This window comes from Stenella coeruleoalba (genome assembly GCF_951394435.1).
Source record: "Stenella coeruleoalba genome assembly, chromosome: X".
Taxonomy (NCBI): domain Eukaryota; kingdom Metazoa; phylum Chordata; class Mammalia; order Artiodactyla; family Delphinidae; genus Stenella; species Stenella coeruleoalba.
The window spans coordinates 8609592-8623491 of record NC_137152.1 but is presented as its reverse complement, the minus strand read 5'-3'; the positions used below and the strand labels follow the sequence as shown (position 1 = coordinate 8623491).

At 41.7% G+C, this 13900-nt stretch overlaps 1 protein-coding gene across 9 annotated transcripts in view; it reads left to right on the top strand.

The window, feature by feature from the left end:
- ARHGAP6 (Rho GTPase activating protein 6) overlaps positions 1-13900 on the top strand; it is a 552843-nt gene that overhangs the window by 491180 nt on the left and 47763 nt on the right. For all 9 annotated transcript variants that reach the window (XM_079911254.1, XM_079911256.1, XM_079911259.1 and 6 more), the window contains 2 exons: positions 5688-5759; positions 12375-12631. In XM_079911254.1, the coding sequence (XP_079767380.1) occupies positions 5688-5759; positions 12375-12631 (329 nt within the window). The remainder of the gene's footprint in view (positions 1-5687; positions 5760-12374; positions 12632-13900) is intronic.

Here is a 13900-nt window from a genome sequence, read left to right as displayed (position 1 = left end):
TATCTCTCCATCTGTTTGTATTAACTTTAATTTATTTCATCAGTGTATTACAGTTTTCTGCATACAGGTCTTTTGTCTCCTTAAGTAGTTTTCTTCCTAGGTATTTTATTCTTTTTGTTGCAGTGGTAAATGGGAGTGTTTCCTTAATTTCTCTTTCAGATTTTTCGTCATAGTGTATAGGAATGAAAGAGATTTCTGTGCATTAATTTTGTATCCTGCTACTTTACCAAATTCATTGATTAGCTCTAGTAGTTTTCTGGTAGCATCTTTAGGATTTTCAATGTATAGTATCATATCATCTGCAAACAGTGACAGTTTTACTTCTTCTTTTCCAATGTGGATTCCTTTTATTTCTTTTTCTTCTCTGACTGCTGTGGCTAAAACTTCCAAAACCATGTTGAATAACAGTGGTGAGAGTGGGCAGCCTGTCTTGTTCCTGATCTTAGAGGAAATGGTTTCAGTTTTTCACCATTGAGAGCGATGTTGGGTTCGTCATATATGGCCTTTATTATGCTGAGGTAAGTTCCCTCTGTGCCTGCTTCCTGGAGGGTTTTTATCATAAATGGGTGTTGAATTTTGTCCAAAGCTTTTTCTGCATCTATTGACATGATCATATGGTTTTTCTTCTTCAATTTGTTAACATGCTGTATCACGTTGATTGATTTGCATATATTGAAGAATCCTTGCATTCCTGGAATAAACCCCACTTGATCATGGTGTATGATCCTTTTAATGTGCTGTTGGATTCTGTTTGCTAGTATTTTGTTGAGGATTTTTGCATCTGTGTTCATCAGTGATATTGGCCTGTGGTTTTCTTTCTTTGTGGCATCTGTGGCTGGTTTTGGTATCAGGGTGATGGTGGCCTTGTAGAATGAGTTTGGGAGTGTTGCTCCCTCTGCTATATTTTGGAAGAGTTTGAGAAGGATAGGTGTTAGCTCTTCTCTAAATGTTTGATAGAATTCGCCTGTGAAGCCATCTGGTCCTGGGCTTTTGTTTGCTGGAAGATTTTTAATCACAGTCTCAATTTCTGTGCTTGTGATTGGTCTGTTTATATTTTCTATTTCTTTCTGGTTCAGTCTTGGAAGGTTGTGCTTTTCTAAGAATTTGTCCATTTCTTCCAGTTTGTCCATTTTATTGTCATAGAGTTGCTTGTAGTAATCCCTCATGATCCTTTGTATTTCTGCAGTGTCAGTTCTTACTTCTCCTTTTTCATTTCTAATTCTATTGATTTGAGTCTTCTCCCTTTTTTTCTTGATGAGTCTGGCTAATGGTTTATCAATTTTGTTTATCTTCTCAAAGAATTAGCTTTTAGTTTTATTGATCTTTGCTATCGTTTCCTTCATTTCTTTTTCATTTATTTTTGATCTACTCTTTATGATTTCTTTCCTTCCGCTAACTTTGGGAGTTTTTTGTTCTTCTTTCTCCAATTGCTTTAGGTGTAAGGTTAGGTTGTTTCTTTGAGATGTTTCTTGTTTCTTGAGGTAAGATTGTATTGCTATAAACTTCCCTCTTAGAACTACTTTTGCTTCAACCCATAGGTTTTGGGTCATCGTGTTTTCATTGTCATTTGTTTCTAGGTATTTTTTGATTTCCTCTTTGATTTCTTCAGTGATCTCGTGGTTATTTAGTAGTGTATTGTTTAGCTTCCATGTGTTTGTATATTTTACAGATTTTTTCCTGTAATTGATATCTAGTCTCATAGCTTTGTGGTCGGAAAAGATACTTGATACTATTTCAATTTTCTTGAATTTACCAAGGCTAGATTTGTGACCCAAGATATGATCTATCCTGGAGAATGTTCCATGAGCACTTGAGAAGAAAGTGTATTCTGTTGTTTGGGGATGGAATGTCCCATAAATATCAATTAAGTTCATCTTGTTTAATGTATCATTTAAAGCTTGTGTTTCATTATTTTCATTTTGGATGACCTGTCCATTGGTGAAAGTGGGGTGTTAAAGTCCCCTACTATGATTGTGTTACTGTCGATTTCCCCTTTTATGGCTGTTAGCATTTGCCTTATGTATTGAGGTGCTCCTATGTTGGGCGCATAATTATTTACAATTGTTATATCTTCTTCTTGGATTGATCCCTTGATCATTATGTGGTGTCCTTCTTTGTCTCTTGTAATAGTCTTTATTTTAAAGTCTATTTTGTCTGTTATGAGAATTGCTACTCCAGCTTTCTTTTGATTTCCATTTGCATGGAATATCTTTTTCCATCCCCTCACTTTCAGTCTGTATGTGTTCCTAGGTCTGAAGTGGGTCTTGTATAGACAGCATACATACGGGTCTTGTTTTTGTATCCATTCAGCCAGTCTGTGTCTTTTGGTTGGAGCATTTAATCCATTTGCATTTAACGTAGTTATCAATATGTATGTTCCTATTACCATTTTCTTAATTGTTTGGGGTTTGTTATTGCAGGTCTTTTCCTTCTCTTGTGTTTCCTGCCTAGAGAAGTTTCTTTAGCATTTGTTGTAAAGCTGGTTTGGTGGTGCTGAATTCTCTTAGCTTTTGCTTGTCTGTAAAGATTTTAATTTCTCCACCAAATGTGAATGCGATCCTTGCTGGGTAGAGTAGTCTTGGTTGTAGGTTTTTCCCTTTCATCACTTTAAATATGTCCTGCCATTCCCTTCTGGCTTGCAGAGTTTCTGCTGAAAGATCAGCTGTTAACATTATGGGGATTCTCTTGTCTGTTATTTGTTGTTTTTCTCTTGCTGCTTGTAATATTTTTTCTTTGTATTTAGTTTCTGATAGTTTGATTAATATGTGTCTTGGCATGTTTCTCCTTGGATTTATCCTGTGTGTGACTCTCTGTGCTTCCTGGACTTGATTATTTCCTTTCCCATATTAGGGAAGTTTTCACCTATAATCTCTTCAAATATTTTCTCAGTCCCTTTCTTTTTCTCTTCTTCTTCTGGGGCCCCTATAATTTGAATGTTGGTATGTTTAATGTCGTCCCAGAGGTCTCTGAGACTGTCCTCAATTCTTTTCATTCTTTTTTCTTCATTCTGCTCTGTGGTAGTTATTTCCACTGTTTTATCTTCCAGGTCTCTTATACGTTCTTCTGCCTCAGTTATTCTGCTACTGATTCCTTCTAGAGAATTTTAAATTTCATTTATTGTGTTGTTCATCATTGTTTGTTTGCTCTTTAGTTCTTCTAGGTCCTTGTTAAATGTTTCTTGTATTTTCTCCATTCTATTTCCAAGATTTTGGATCATCTTTACAATCATTACTCTGAATTCTTTTTCAGGTAGACTGCCTATTTCCTCTTCATTTGTTTGGTCTGATGGGTTTTTACCTTGCTCCTTCATCTGCTGTGTGTTTCTCTGTCTTCTCATTTTGCTTAACTTATTGTGTTTGGGATCTCCTTTTCACAGGCTGCAGGTTCATAGTTCCCGTTGTTTTTGGTGTCTGCCCCACAGTGGCTAAGGCTGGTTCAGTGGGTTGTGTAGGCTTCCTGGTGGAGGGGAGTAGTGCCTGTTTTATGGTTTCTGGTGGGCAGGACTGTGTCCAGTGGTGTGTTTTGGGGTGTCTGTGGCCTTATTATGATTTTAGGCAGCCGCTCTGCTAATGGGTGGGGTTGTGTTCCTGTCTTGCTAGTTGTTTGGCATGGGGTGTCCAGCACTGGAGCTTGCTGGCCGTTGGGTGGAGCTGGGTCTTAGTGTTGAGATGGAGATCTCTGGGAGAGCTTTCGCCATTTGATATTATGTGGAGCCGGGAGGTCTCCGGTGGCTGAGACCGGTCCTGAACTCGGCTCTCCCACCTCAGAGGCTCAGGCCTGACACCCGCCTGGAGCCCCAAGACCCTGTCAGCCACACGGCCAGGTACGTGGGGAGTTTCTTGCCTTTTGGGAAGTCTGAGGTCTTCTGCCAGCGTTCAGTCGGTGTTCTGTAGGAGTTGTTCCACATGTAGATGTATTTCTGATGTATTTGTGGGGAGGAAGCTGATCTCCACATCTTACTCCTCCACCGTCTTGATGGTCTCCCCCACCGCACTTAAGCTTTAATATATGGTTTAGTTATTCTTCTGCGTCAACTAAATATTAAAATGAAGGAATGATAGAATTTTTTGAAGAAATATGATCTTGTTATAGTCAGATATATTTGTTTATATGAACTAGTGATGAACAAAGTATTACAAAGTAAAATACCTGTCAGTCCTATCTGAAGAACAGATTAGAATCTTGTGCAGTTAGTATGTTTAATGTCTGTCTGTATGTAACAAGCCACGTAAGGCCCTATGGTGAGATCATCGTTTAGACACTGAAGATAAGAACGTACACATGATGTAAGAGACTGACGGCTCTTTGCCACATCACAACGGATTTACATAATTTTCATCTATACAAATCTCACGACTGCAAGAGTGAAGACTCTTATGAACGATTTCCATTTCATGGGAGGAGAATCACGTTAAAAATATTGCTTTGCTTTTTGAAAGGAAGGAGGGATTGAGTGTGCCTTTTGATTACGTTGTGATGTCTTTTGCCTTCAAAAATTCAGAGAGGAGGCGTTGGGAACGTCTGCAGCCCCATGAGGATCCCAGGAACCCTCATTTCTGTTGAAGAATGCTTAGTCTGTCTTTTCCTGATAATCAGAGCCTTGCCTTTAAGTTTTATCGGGTTGAATCTCTTTCTTTACTACACTTTTAAGTGTATCTTATGAAAAAAGCCAATTCTTAATCCCCCGTTTACACATAAGTTTCCTTGCAGCATGGGCTGCATTTCTCCTGATTGGTAGCGGTGTGGGTTCCCGAGTTGCGCTTCCCACACATTAAGTTGACAGCTGCGTTTTTCCAAAACACATCCTTGCAATGATGGCTGCCAATATTTTACGATGATATCCTAGGAATTCATTTGCAGCTGGTTACTGATATGAGGGGTATCTATATCATTTGGTGAGTTAACCAGTTAAGTACATTTGTTGCAAGTGCAAGATGCTAAGAGGATAAATGCCTTACTTATTCTAGTAAAAAATTAGAAACAACCCAAATGTCCATCAGTGGGGGGGGGGGTGGTTAATTAAATTATGGTAGAGGCATACTATGGAATACTATGAAACCCCCCAAAAGAAAGTAGATCTGAATTTATGGAATGTGTCAGGCTCCCCATTAAACACTTTATATGCATTGTTTTATTTAATTCTCACAACAGCTCCACGAAATTCCCATTTTACAGATGAGGACCCTGAGACTTGTGCCAAGTCACATAATGAGTAAATGGTGCAGCAATAATTAGGTTTGAGTTCTATGGACCCCGAATTCATTTCCTTATCCAGTTACACTCTGCTAGCTCATGAATATCAAAGCCGTATGTATCGTTGGCTCCCCTCTCATGGAGATTTTATTCGAGATAACAGTGGTTTGCGTGAACATGAAGAATAGGAAGAGACTCATGTAAGAGAAAAAGCAAACATATCTGAGTGTCAAAACTAAATGACTTCTGAAGGAGGTAAGTTTCCTGTACTTCCCATGATTGAAACACAATTTAAGGGCACACACCAAGATTCTGGTTGTGTGTGCAACCCTAGTCAAGGATTTTCATGTATTTTCAGGGCCATTACTCTGTTTAAAATGCCAAATTCTGAGTAAAGTGAGAAGTCATGCTTTTGCTCAGATGTAGTTATTCATAATGTAAAATGTCAGTTATATGCTTGTTTTTACAACTTTTCATTCTTTTAATATTTACAGATGGACAAAAGCGAAAGAAATCTTTGAGAAAGAAACTGGATTCACTAGGGAAGGAGAAAAACAAAGACAGAGGTAAAGGACAGAATGAACTAAAGCAAATGCATCTCCCGTGGAGCCTAATGGTTGAATTTGGTGGGGTTTTTGAATTGCATTGAGTTATGTGGTTCAGCTCTATTATGTAAACTGGATTTCTACGATGGAATGTCATTGAAGGCTGTTGGAGTGGCCCTGTACTGAACTGATGAGTTCGACTGGTTTGAGCAAAAAGTGATTTCTGCCAGGCTTATGGTTCCAATTATGATGCTAGCCAATCAGCAATGCATAAGGAAAACCAGGTTGAGCAGCCGTGGATAGCATCCCTAACGCTAACCAGCTGTCTGGCAAATCCAGATAGTTAGGCAGGGCTAGTTGAATGAGAAGGAGTTTGGATTCCGCCACCATGACTACTGGAAAGAAACAGTCTCACCCTCGTGGCTACTGAAGATGGGACATTCTCAGCATTGTAATGTTAGATCACAGCACGCTTCTTTTTTTGCCCTGTGTACAGTTTTGGGAATTGTTGACTCTTCATACTGTCCCCTTCTATATCTATTTAGGAAACCGATAGCTTAGCCACTCTTTCAGAGGTATTTGTGGTCATTTTTAACTAATATTCATTGAGCCTGCATAATGGACACCTGGGCCTCATTAACCCAGTACATCTTTCTGTGGCTTGTTTCTATGGTTTCATATGAAATGACTGCTGAATGGTGTGGTCATGTGAATGTATTTCCATTTTATATGCCATAGGGAACGAGTGTAGAGTCAGGAAAGCCATATATCTCACCTTGGAGTTCTTTTATCTAATGATCGAATTTCTGCTTGAAAAGTAATGAAAGGCAATGAAACTGAAGGTATAAAAATAAATGCTTTGTGGTAAGTGTTAGACAAGACCGAGACACACCGTTGATCCGAGACTCTACGCCCATATCTTGAACTGTGCCTAAAGGGTCATGACATCTGGTTCTTGGACTAAAAAGAGATTAAAGAATTCTAAAGAACGGAAAGCCAATGTTTTACTTCCCTTAGAGCATGATTTCTCAACCTTGGGACTATTGACATTTTAGACTGGATAATTATTTTTCGTGGAGGCTGTCCTGTACATTGTCTGAGATATTTAATAGCATCCCTGGTCTCTACCACTAGATGCCAGTAGCACCGCCCCCAACCAAAATATCTCCAGACATTTCAAATGTTTACCTCAAACTGACGGAAAGGACATGAAAATGGCAGTGATCCCTACCCCTGACTACATAGCAGCATAATTTTTGAAACCTTTAAACATTCCAGTGCCCAGACCCCCACCCCAGAAAATCTGATCCCGTTGGTCTGTAGGAGTGCTGAGCAGGAGTAATGTTATAAACTACTAATGTGCACCTTCTAAGAAGAGAACTCTGGTCCATACTAACCAGTATACTCCCCAGGGCACCTTCTACCACAGGAGAGTCTACTGCTGGCATAATGAATGCAAAAGACATTAACTCTTGTCCAGATACCTATCCTTGTCTGATAAATTGTATTGTATTTAATTGGTTCATGTGTTCTTACCCTTATTTTTTAAAGGAACGTTAGTAGCCAGCGTAGCTTTATTAAACTAGAGTTTTTACTCAGTCTGTTGCTGCCATGGACCATCTTTATCTCGTGAGATTAGAGGATTCGTGAGAATTCTCAGTGTTTATAGAGTTATTAAAGGGATCGTTCAGACTGATAGCAGCAATGTGTTATCTTTAAAGTTGTTTATTCTAGGATCAAGATAATGGCACTAGGATCTGAACACTCACGATGTAGACTTGAGGTGATTCTTCAGAAGTGCCCGTTCCGGCTAAACTAAGCACAATGAACATTTTTTGCAGATGTTTGAATTCCCTCAACGGAGGGAGATGTATGTGTGCTCGCTTATGTAAGAAAACAGCAGGAAGTGAGGGTAGGGCAGGAAGGGCCAGGGGAAGTAATCAACCACTATGCACTGGACTATTACACATTTTAGACCAAATCATATTTATGTATTGTATAGGCTCAGTGAAAACTTGGCAGTGTTCTATAGGGTTGCACAGGGGTGCTGGCTGGGAAAAGGAAGGCAGGTCCTGGTGGTTCCAAAGAGAAAACACATCACCCATCCAACTAAGGAGAAAAATACCAGCATTTATGGCAAAAGAGGTTTTTTAAAATATAGCTTTGATCGTTAAAAAGGTGACGTCCTAGGCTTAAGTGAAACTTAATTACATGGCATCTTTTCTGAACATAAAGTCCTGTGTGTGTCCACGCATCCGTTACGTGGATGTCTTGGGAACCGGGGTGTGATGAGGCAGTGTGCAGGTCTCGCATCGTTGTGATCATTTCACATCGTTCTCTTCCGTTTGAATATTAGCATTGGGGTTCATAACAGCTGCACATGTGAAAAATGACAATCATTTGAATCCAAGAGTAAAAGAAGGAAAACAGGAAATTCTAGATGACTTCTTGGGTTGGGTCATCTAAAAATAAACAGGAGCAGCTTTTTAGAATCGAATCGCTCTCCCAATAAAGCGATTCATTAAGTGTTTGATGTGCTGCTATATTAATTGATTCAATCAGAACGAATCATGGCCTGTGTTTTATTTAATTGCCTTAACATAATATACAGCAGATCATGTGACACTTCTGTGTCCCTCCTGCCACTTAAGCAGTGCCCATATGACTTTTGATTTCCATACAGAAAGTAATTCAGGATTGATGCTGGTTCAGAAAACATATTTTCATACAGAATAGTTCCAAGGTTCTTCATTTCTCTTAGTTAAATTACTTGGCATCCAAAAAGTATTTTTTAAACTTTCAGAACTTCAGAATATTTCTTTCTTGTGTCAAAAAGAATCACTCTTGGGGAAAGGTTTTCAAATGGCTACTTTGTGCCAGTTATTGCGGTTCCTAATCAGAGCACAAGGGAAATAGGTTTTACTGTGGCCTAAGTCTGAGAGCTAGGTCCCCTGTCTACAGGATAGTTTCAGATGATGAAGTGTTTATCAACATAAACTCTGGTGATAGTTCAGGTCTAGCACCTTTCTTTGTGCCGAAGTTACATCATGCCACGTTTTATTGTCCCTCACTGTCTAAATGGGTTAATATATGTGAGTTCTGAAGTAGCACTACGTAGGAATAGTTGATACAGCTTTGTTTTGTGCCATGTTAAATAACAGTAGAAACATCAAGTATCAATTATCACTCTTTAGAAATTCTCAAAGAAAATGTATTGAGTGCTGTTACTGGAGATGAGAGAAACAGGGGGGGTGTGATTCCAGGGAGGAATAGGAGGGGCCACCTCGCACAGGACTGTGGGCCGCAGCACAACTTCCGGTCTGCATGCTAAGAGCACTGAGACGCCATCAAAGTGAATTAAGGATGGGGTGGCTTAATGGTGTCTTTAAATGGATTGCCACACTGCAGTGTAAGACATGAGCTTGGGGTGGGAGGGTGAGACCACGGTGGAGGAAGGAAGTCTGATTCCAGGGGCCAAATCACTTCTGCTGAGGATAGGTCCAGGATGGGGCCGAGGGAGTTGGTGGAAAAGGTAGCTTGCAGGCAAAAGTGAGAGGAGAGGAGAAAGTCAAGGAGATGTGAGGACAGAACCAGATGGGTCATTTGGGTAGACATCCACGTCTTCCGGGATGATGGTAGACGGGGGTTCTGACGGTGATGATAGAAGATAGCAGTGAGCATGGGGGCAGGGGAGCTTGCAGTGGCCCCAGGTTTCTGCCACACAGCAGGAGGGAGAGGATCTGGAAGCTGAAGCACAGCTGAGCGACCAGCACACCACCTCCTGGCCCTGAGGGTCATGGGGAGGGAGCAGAGACAGTCTCTACCAATGAGGACAGCAGGGGATGCAGTCTCCTCAGTAAACACATACTATAGATTAGAACACGATACACACAGTCCCTGGGCCCAGAACACTGAGTCTTGGGTAATATTTTTATGGTTTGAAAAACCCATTATCAAATTTATTAGCTGCTATCAACACAGAGTCTGTAGGTTCCCTTCTCCTCCCCAACAGAAGAGCTTTGAACCCACAGATAAGCATGTGTGCCCAACACTTTATTTACACAGAAAGGAGGGTTTTGCTCAACAGCCTTGGGCCGAGTCCTCAGTTTCACAGTACCCATATTTTGAGAAGCAATCACATTCAAGGAACCCTGCCTAGAATTTTCCAGGGCCTAGACACTGTGACACAAGTTTAGAGCATAGAGAGATCTGTCTCCTTTCTGAAGCTTGTGAGAGAGTTCTCTGGAGAAAGCAACGCGAAACTAAAGAGACTGCATCAAAACACTACCACTGAAAGAATAAATAAACTCAGCCAGGAAAGAAAGCCTGCTAGAGAAAAGCCGAAATAAGAAAAGAAATAGAAGAGTCATTTGGGGAGAATGACTTCATTTATTCCATCTGTTTAATTTCTATTCAGTTATTCCAGTTTACAAGTAGAGTGGCAGACTTCTAGATATTAAAAATGACAGATACCAAAGGAAACCATCTTGCTTCTTTTTTCCAAGGATATTAGAGATCTCTAGCCGAGTCTGGTTGGTTTCCTTTATGTGGAAAAAATGTCTAGGAGAGGAATCAATAGTCCTCATGTCACATTAAATCCGTGCTATGAGTATGCCTGCCTGAGCAGACACAGGTCACTTGATACCTTTATCAGTGTCCTTTCTGCTATCATTACCCACCAACAGTTTTTATGTATTCCAAGTAGCTATCAGCCTTGCCATACGCATGTTCCTAGATTTGCCCCAAGCTTTTTGAAGGAAGACTATTTGATTATTCCCATAGACAAGATAGCGCTGATTTACACAATAAACCCTGAGGTGTCCCCTTTGGTTTCTAATTTTGCTGGTGGTGGAAATGACCTTTTATCAGTGGTGAGTATTGGATCTTGCTACACTGTCCACATTGATCCCTCAAAACAAATGCCTGAATTGTCTTTTGCATTCACGTATGCCGACTAGTTAACACACTTATAGAGGATGATAAGCATCCTCTGAAAAATCCCGAAATGCTGAAGTTTTGATTTTTCACTTCAAAATGAATTGCATGTTTTGATAGAACAAGAGGTTCAGGCTTTTCAAGTGCCATTTCTTTTTCTTTTTTTCTTTTGCGGTACGCGGGCCTCTCACTGCTGTGGCCTCTCCCGTCGCGGAGCACAGGCTCCGGACGCGCAGGCTCAGCGGCCATGGCTCACGGGCCCAGTCGCTCCGCGGCAGGTGGGATCTTCCCGGACCGGGGCACGAACCCGCGTCCCCTGCATCGGCAGGCGGGCTCTCAACCACTGCGCCACCAGGGAAGCCCTCAAGTGCCATTTCTGCTTTTAATGCAGACTTGACCATTAGCCCCGGGATGTTCAAAATGTTGCCGTGGATCAAAGAGGAAAACCTTTTAGGGCCTCTTTCCACCTGATTTAATGTTAGCATTTTCAACCTCAGAATTGTTTTCCCTTGCTCATTCTGGTTTATTCATAAGGGTTATAAAAACAAGGGAGAGGCTAGACTCCAGTTTTCTGCTGCTAGGAGATGTAATTTTTAGTCTCAAAGAAATAATGCATTTAATATAATTATTGATGCTTTTAGCATGAATTTAAATATTATGAATAAAACGCGTGGCCCTAAGGATCAGCGTGCTTACAATGTGCGTGTATACAAGTGGATTTACTCTAGAGACGCAGAATGCAATTGTGTACACATCTCCAAATAAAGCCGTAGGTTTCTGCATTGTGCTCCTTCCCCCAAACTGTCCTTACTAGAGGATTTAATAAACTATATTCTGGGCTCTTCATCGGATATCTAGTGGTGAGAATCCACTTCTTCATGTGGCCCGGAGAATGGCTTGAGTATAGATCATGAGCATGACAGCCCTAACCCAGCAATTGGAGGCAGCATGTGGGAACAAAGAACACAAAGAAAAAAAGAACACACTTATTCCCAAGCTGCTCCTCTGTCTCTTGAGTTGTCATTTCACATGTTGGAAGCTCTTTGACTGGGAACCTCAGAGTGTAGCCACTTACCTGAATTTCAGTAATTTTTGGCATCTCTCTCTTACACAGATGATAGACACAACTGCAATTATTTACGTATCTGATTCTCCAGTCCCCACCTCACCCCACACTCTGAACCCTTCAAGAGCGAGGACTGGACCTTCTGTAAGCTTTGTACTCCTCACTGCATACCTTGACACGGCACACAGTAGGTATTAGTAAGTGACAGTTGAATGACTGTATACGCACAGAGTCTTCTCAGGCCTTGTAAGCTTTGGGGGCTCTTGAGACATCAATCAAAGACACATTTTGTAAAACCGTTTACTCACGAGGATGAAGTATTATGTTCATCCTATCAAAAAATGTCACCCTTCTCTATAAAGTTATTTCCTTTCAACATACTTGAGATACGTCGAGAAAAACTCGAGGCTTAGATTTTTAAAACCCATGCTCTTTATACATCCTAGCTTTCTTTATTGAGATAGAAACGTCAGCCACTCTGACAAACTCAACAGTCATCTCCGTATATTGATGGATGAATCAGTTCTTCAGAAAACAGTCGTTGGAATTTGTCTGCCCTTTGATCTGCAACATGACTGAGAGTCTCCCCTGGTGCAGTCTTTCTCTGAAAGTGAATGTTTGGTTTTTGATTCCAGAGTTCATCCCACAGGCGTTTGGAATGCCCTTATCCCAAGTCATCGCAAACGACCGGGCCTATAAACTCAAGCAGGACTCGCAGAGGGGCGAGCAGAAGGATGCCTCCGATTTTGTGGCTTCCCTCCTCCCATTTGGAAATAAAAGACAAAACAAAGAACTCTCAAGCAGTAACTCATCTCTCAGCTCCACCTCGGAAACACCAAATGAGTCAACGTCCCCCAGTACCCCGGAGCCGGCTCCTCGGGCCAGGAGGAGGGTGAGTTAACCAGTGTTTGCTCTGACCCCGATGTCAGGACAACGGAAGAGTTCTAAGGTTATTCTCTGAGTCTTGGCTCATGTGAAAACTGGAAATGCAGTTTGTGTCCAGGTATCTGTCAACAACCCCATTCAGGGAGAATTTGCACCGGCCCCAAGGCACCTGACACACCCCTCACAGCCTTTCCCTGACCTCTTTCAAAGATATTGGGTGCCTCTCCTTGCTTACCCGTGATATCCAGAACATTCTACAACATCACCACTGATCCTACTCTAGTGTAACCTTCTGTTGTGGTACCAGAATTTCCCATGAGACTTTGAGGCTCGAGGGCAGGGCCAGGTGTCTTTGTTAATCTCTTCATCTCATCCAAGAACTATGCCTGGCCGAGTGAACTTGCTGCTGGTCTTCATAAGCAATGAGATTTTTTTCTACCAACGGAACATGGCTTTTTTCTCAAACGTAACTGTAGAAACACGCACACACACACACATGTCCTCTTTCAAATCAATACTGTAATAATATGGTACCATTTATTAAGTGAGTACTATGTTCCAGGCAGTGTGCTATTATTTGGCATTTCAAATTTCAATCCAGGAAAGCTGAGTTTCCAGGCAAATTGGTTGGTGATTAGCTTAGTCAGGTGATAAGCATCTCTGAAACTTCCTAGGTCACTGGGAGATCTCTCCTTTGCCTTTCACCTGAAGCCCCAAATCTTTGCCACCTCCAGCCATTGACTACTGCCCTAGTTAAAACCTGAGGCACGGGCTTCCCTGGTGGCGCAGTGGTTGAGAGTCCGCCTGCCGATGCAGGGGACACGGGTTCATGCCCCGGTCCGGGAGGATCCCACATGCCGTGGAGCAGCTGGGCCCATGAGCCATGGCCGCTGAGCCTGCGCGTCCGGAGCCTGTGCTCTGCAACGGGAGAGGCCGCAACAGTGAGAGGCCCGCGTACCGCAAAAAAAAGCACCAAAAAACCCAAACCCTGAGGCACTTCCCAGTTAAAATCTGCAGTTCTCAATCAGCCTCCAACATTTAGAACCTCCCCAAGACTCAGGGGCACCTGAGCCACCCACCACTGTTTTCAGGGATTCGCCGTGTGTAAAGCTAAGTTGGCATATTCAGACCCCCATCACTTTCTCTACCTTACAGACAAGAGAATTGTTCTTCCAATCCTGGCACAGGCTCTCAGACTGTTTATATAAGCCTATGTGGCAATGACACCAAAATGCCACACATGAGCTTTCTGAGAATCTAGAGCCCAGGCAATGGG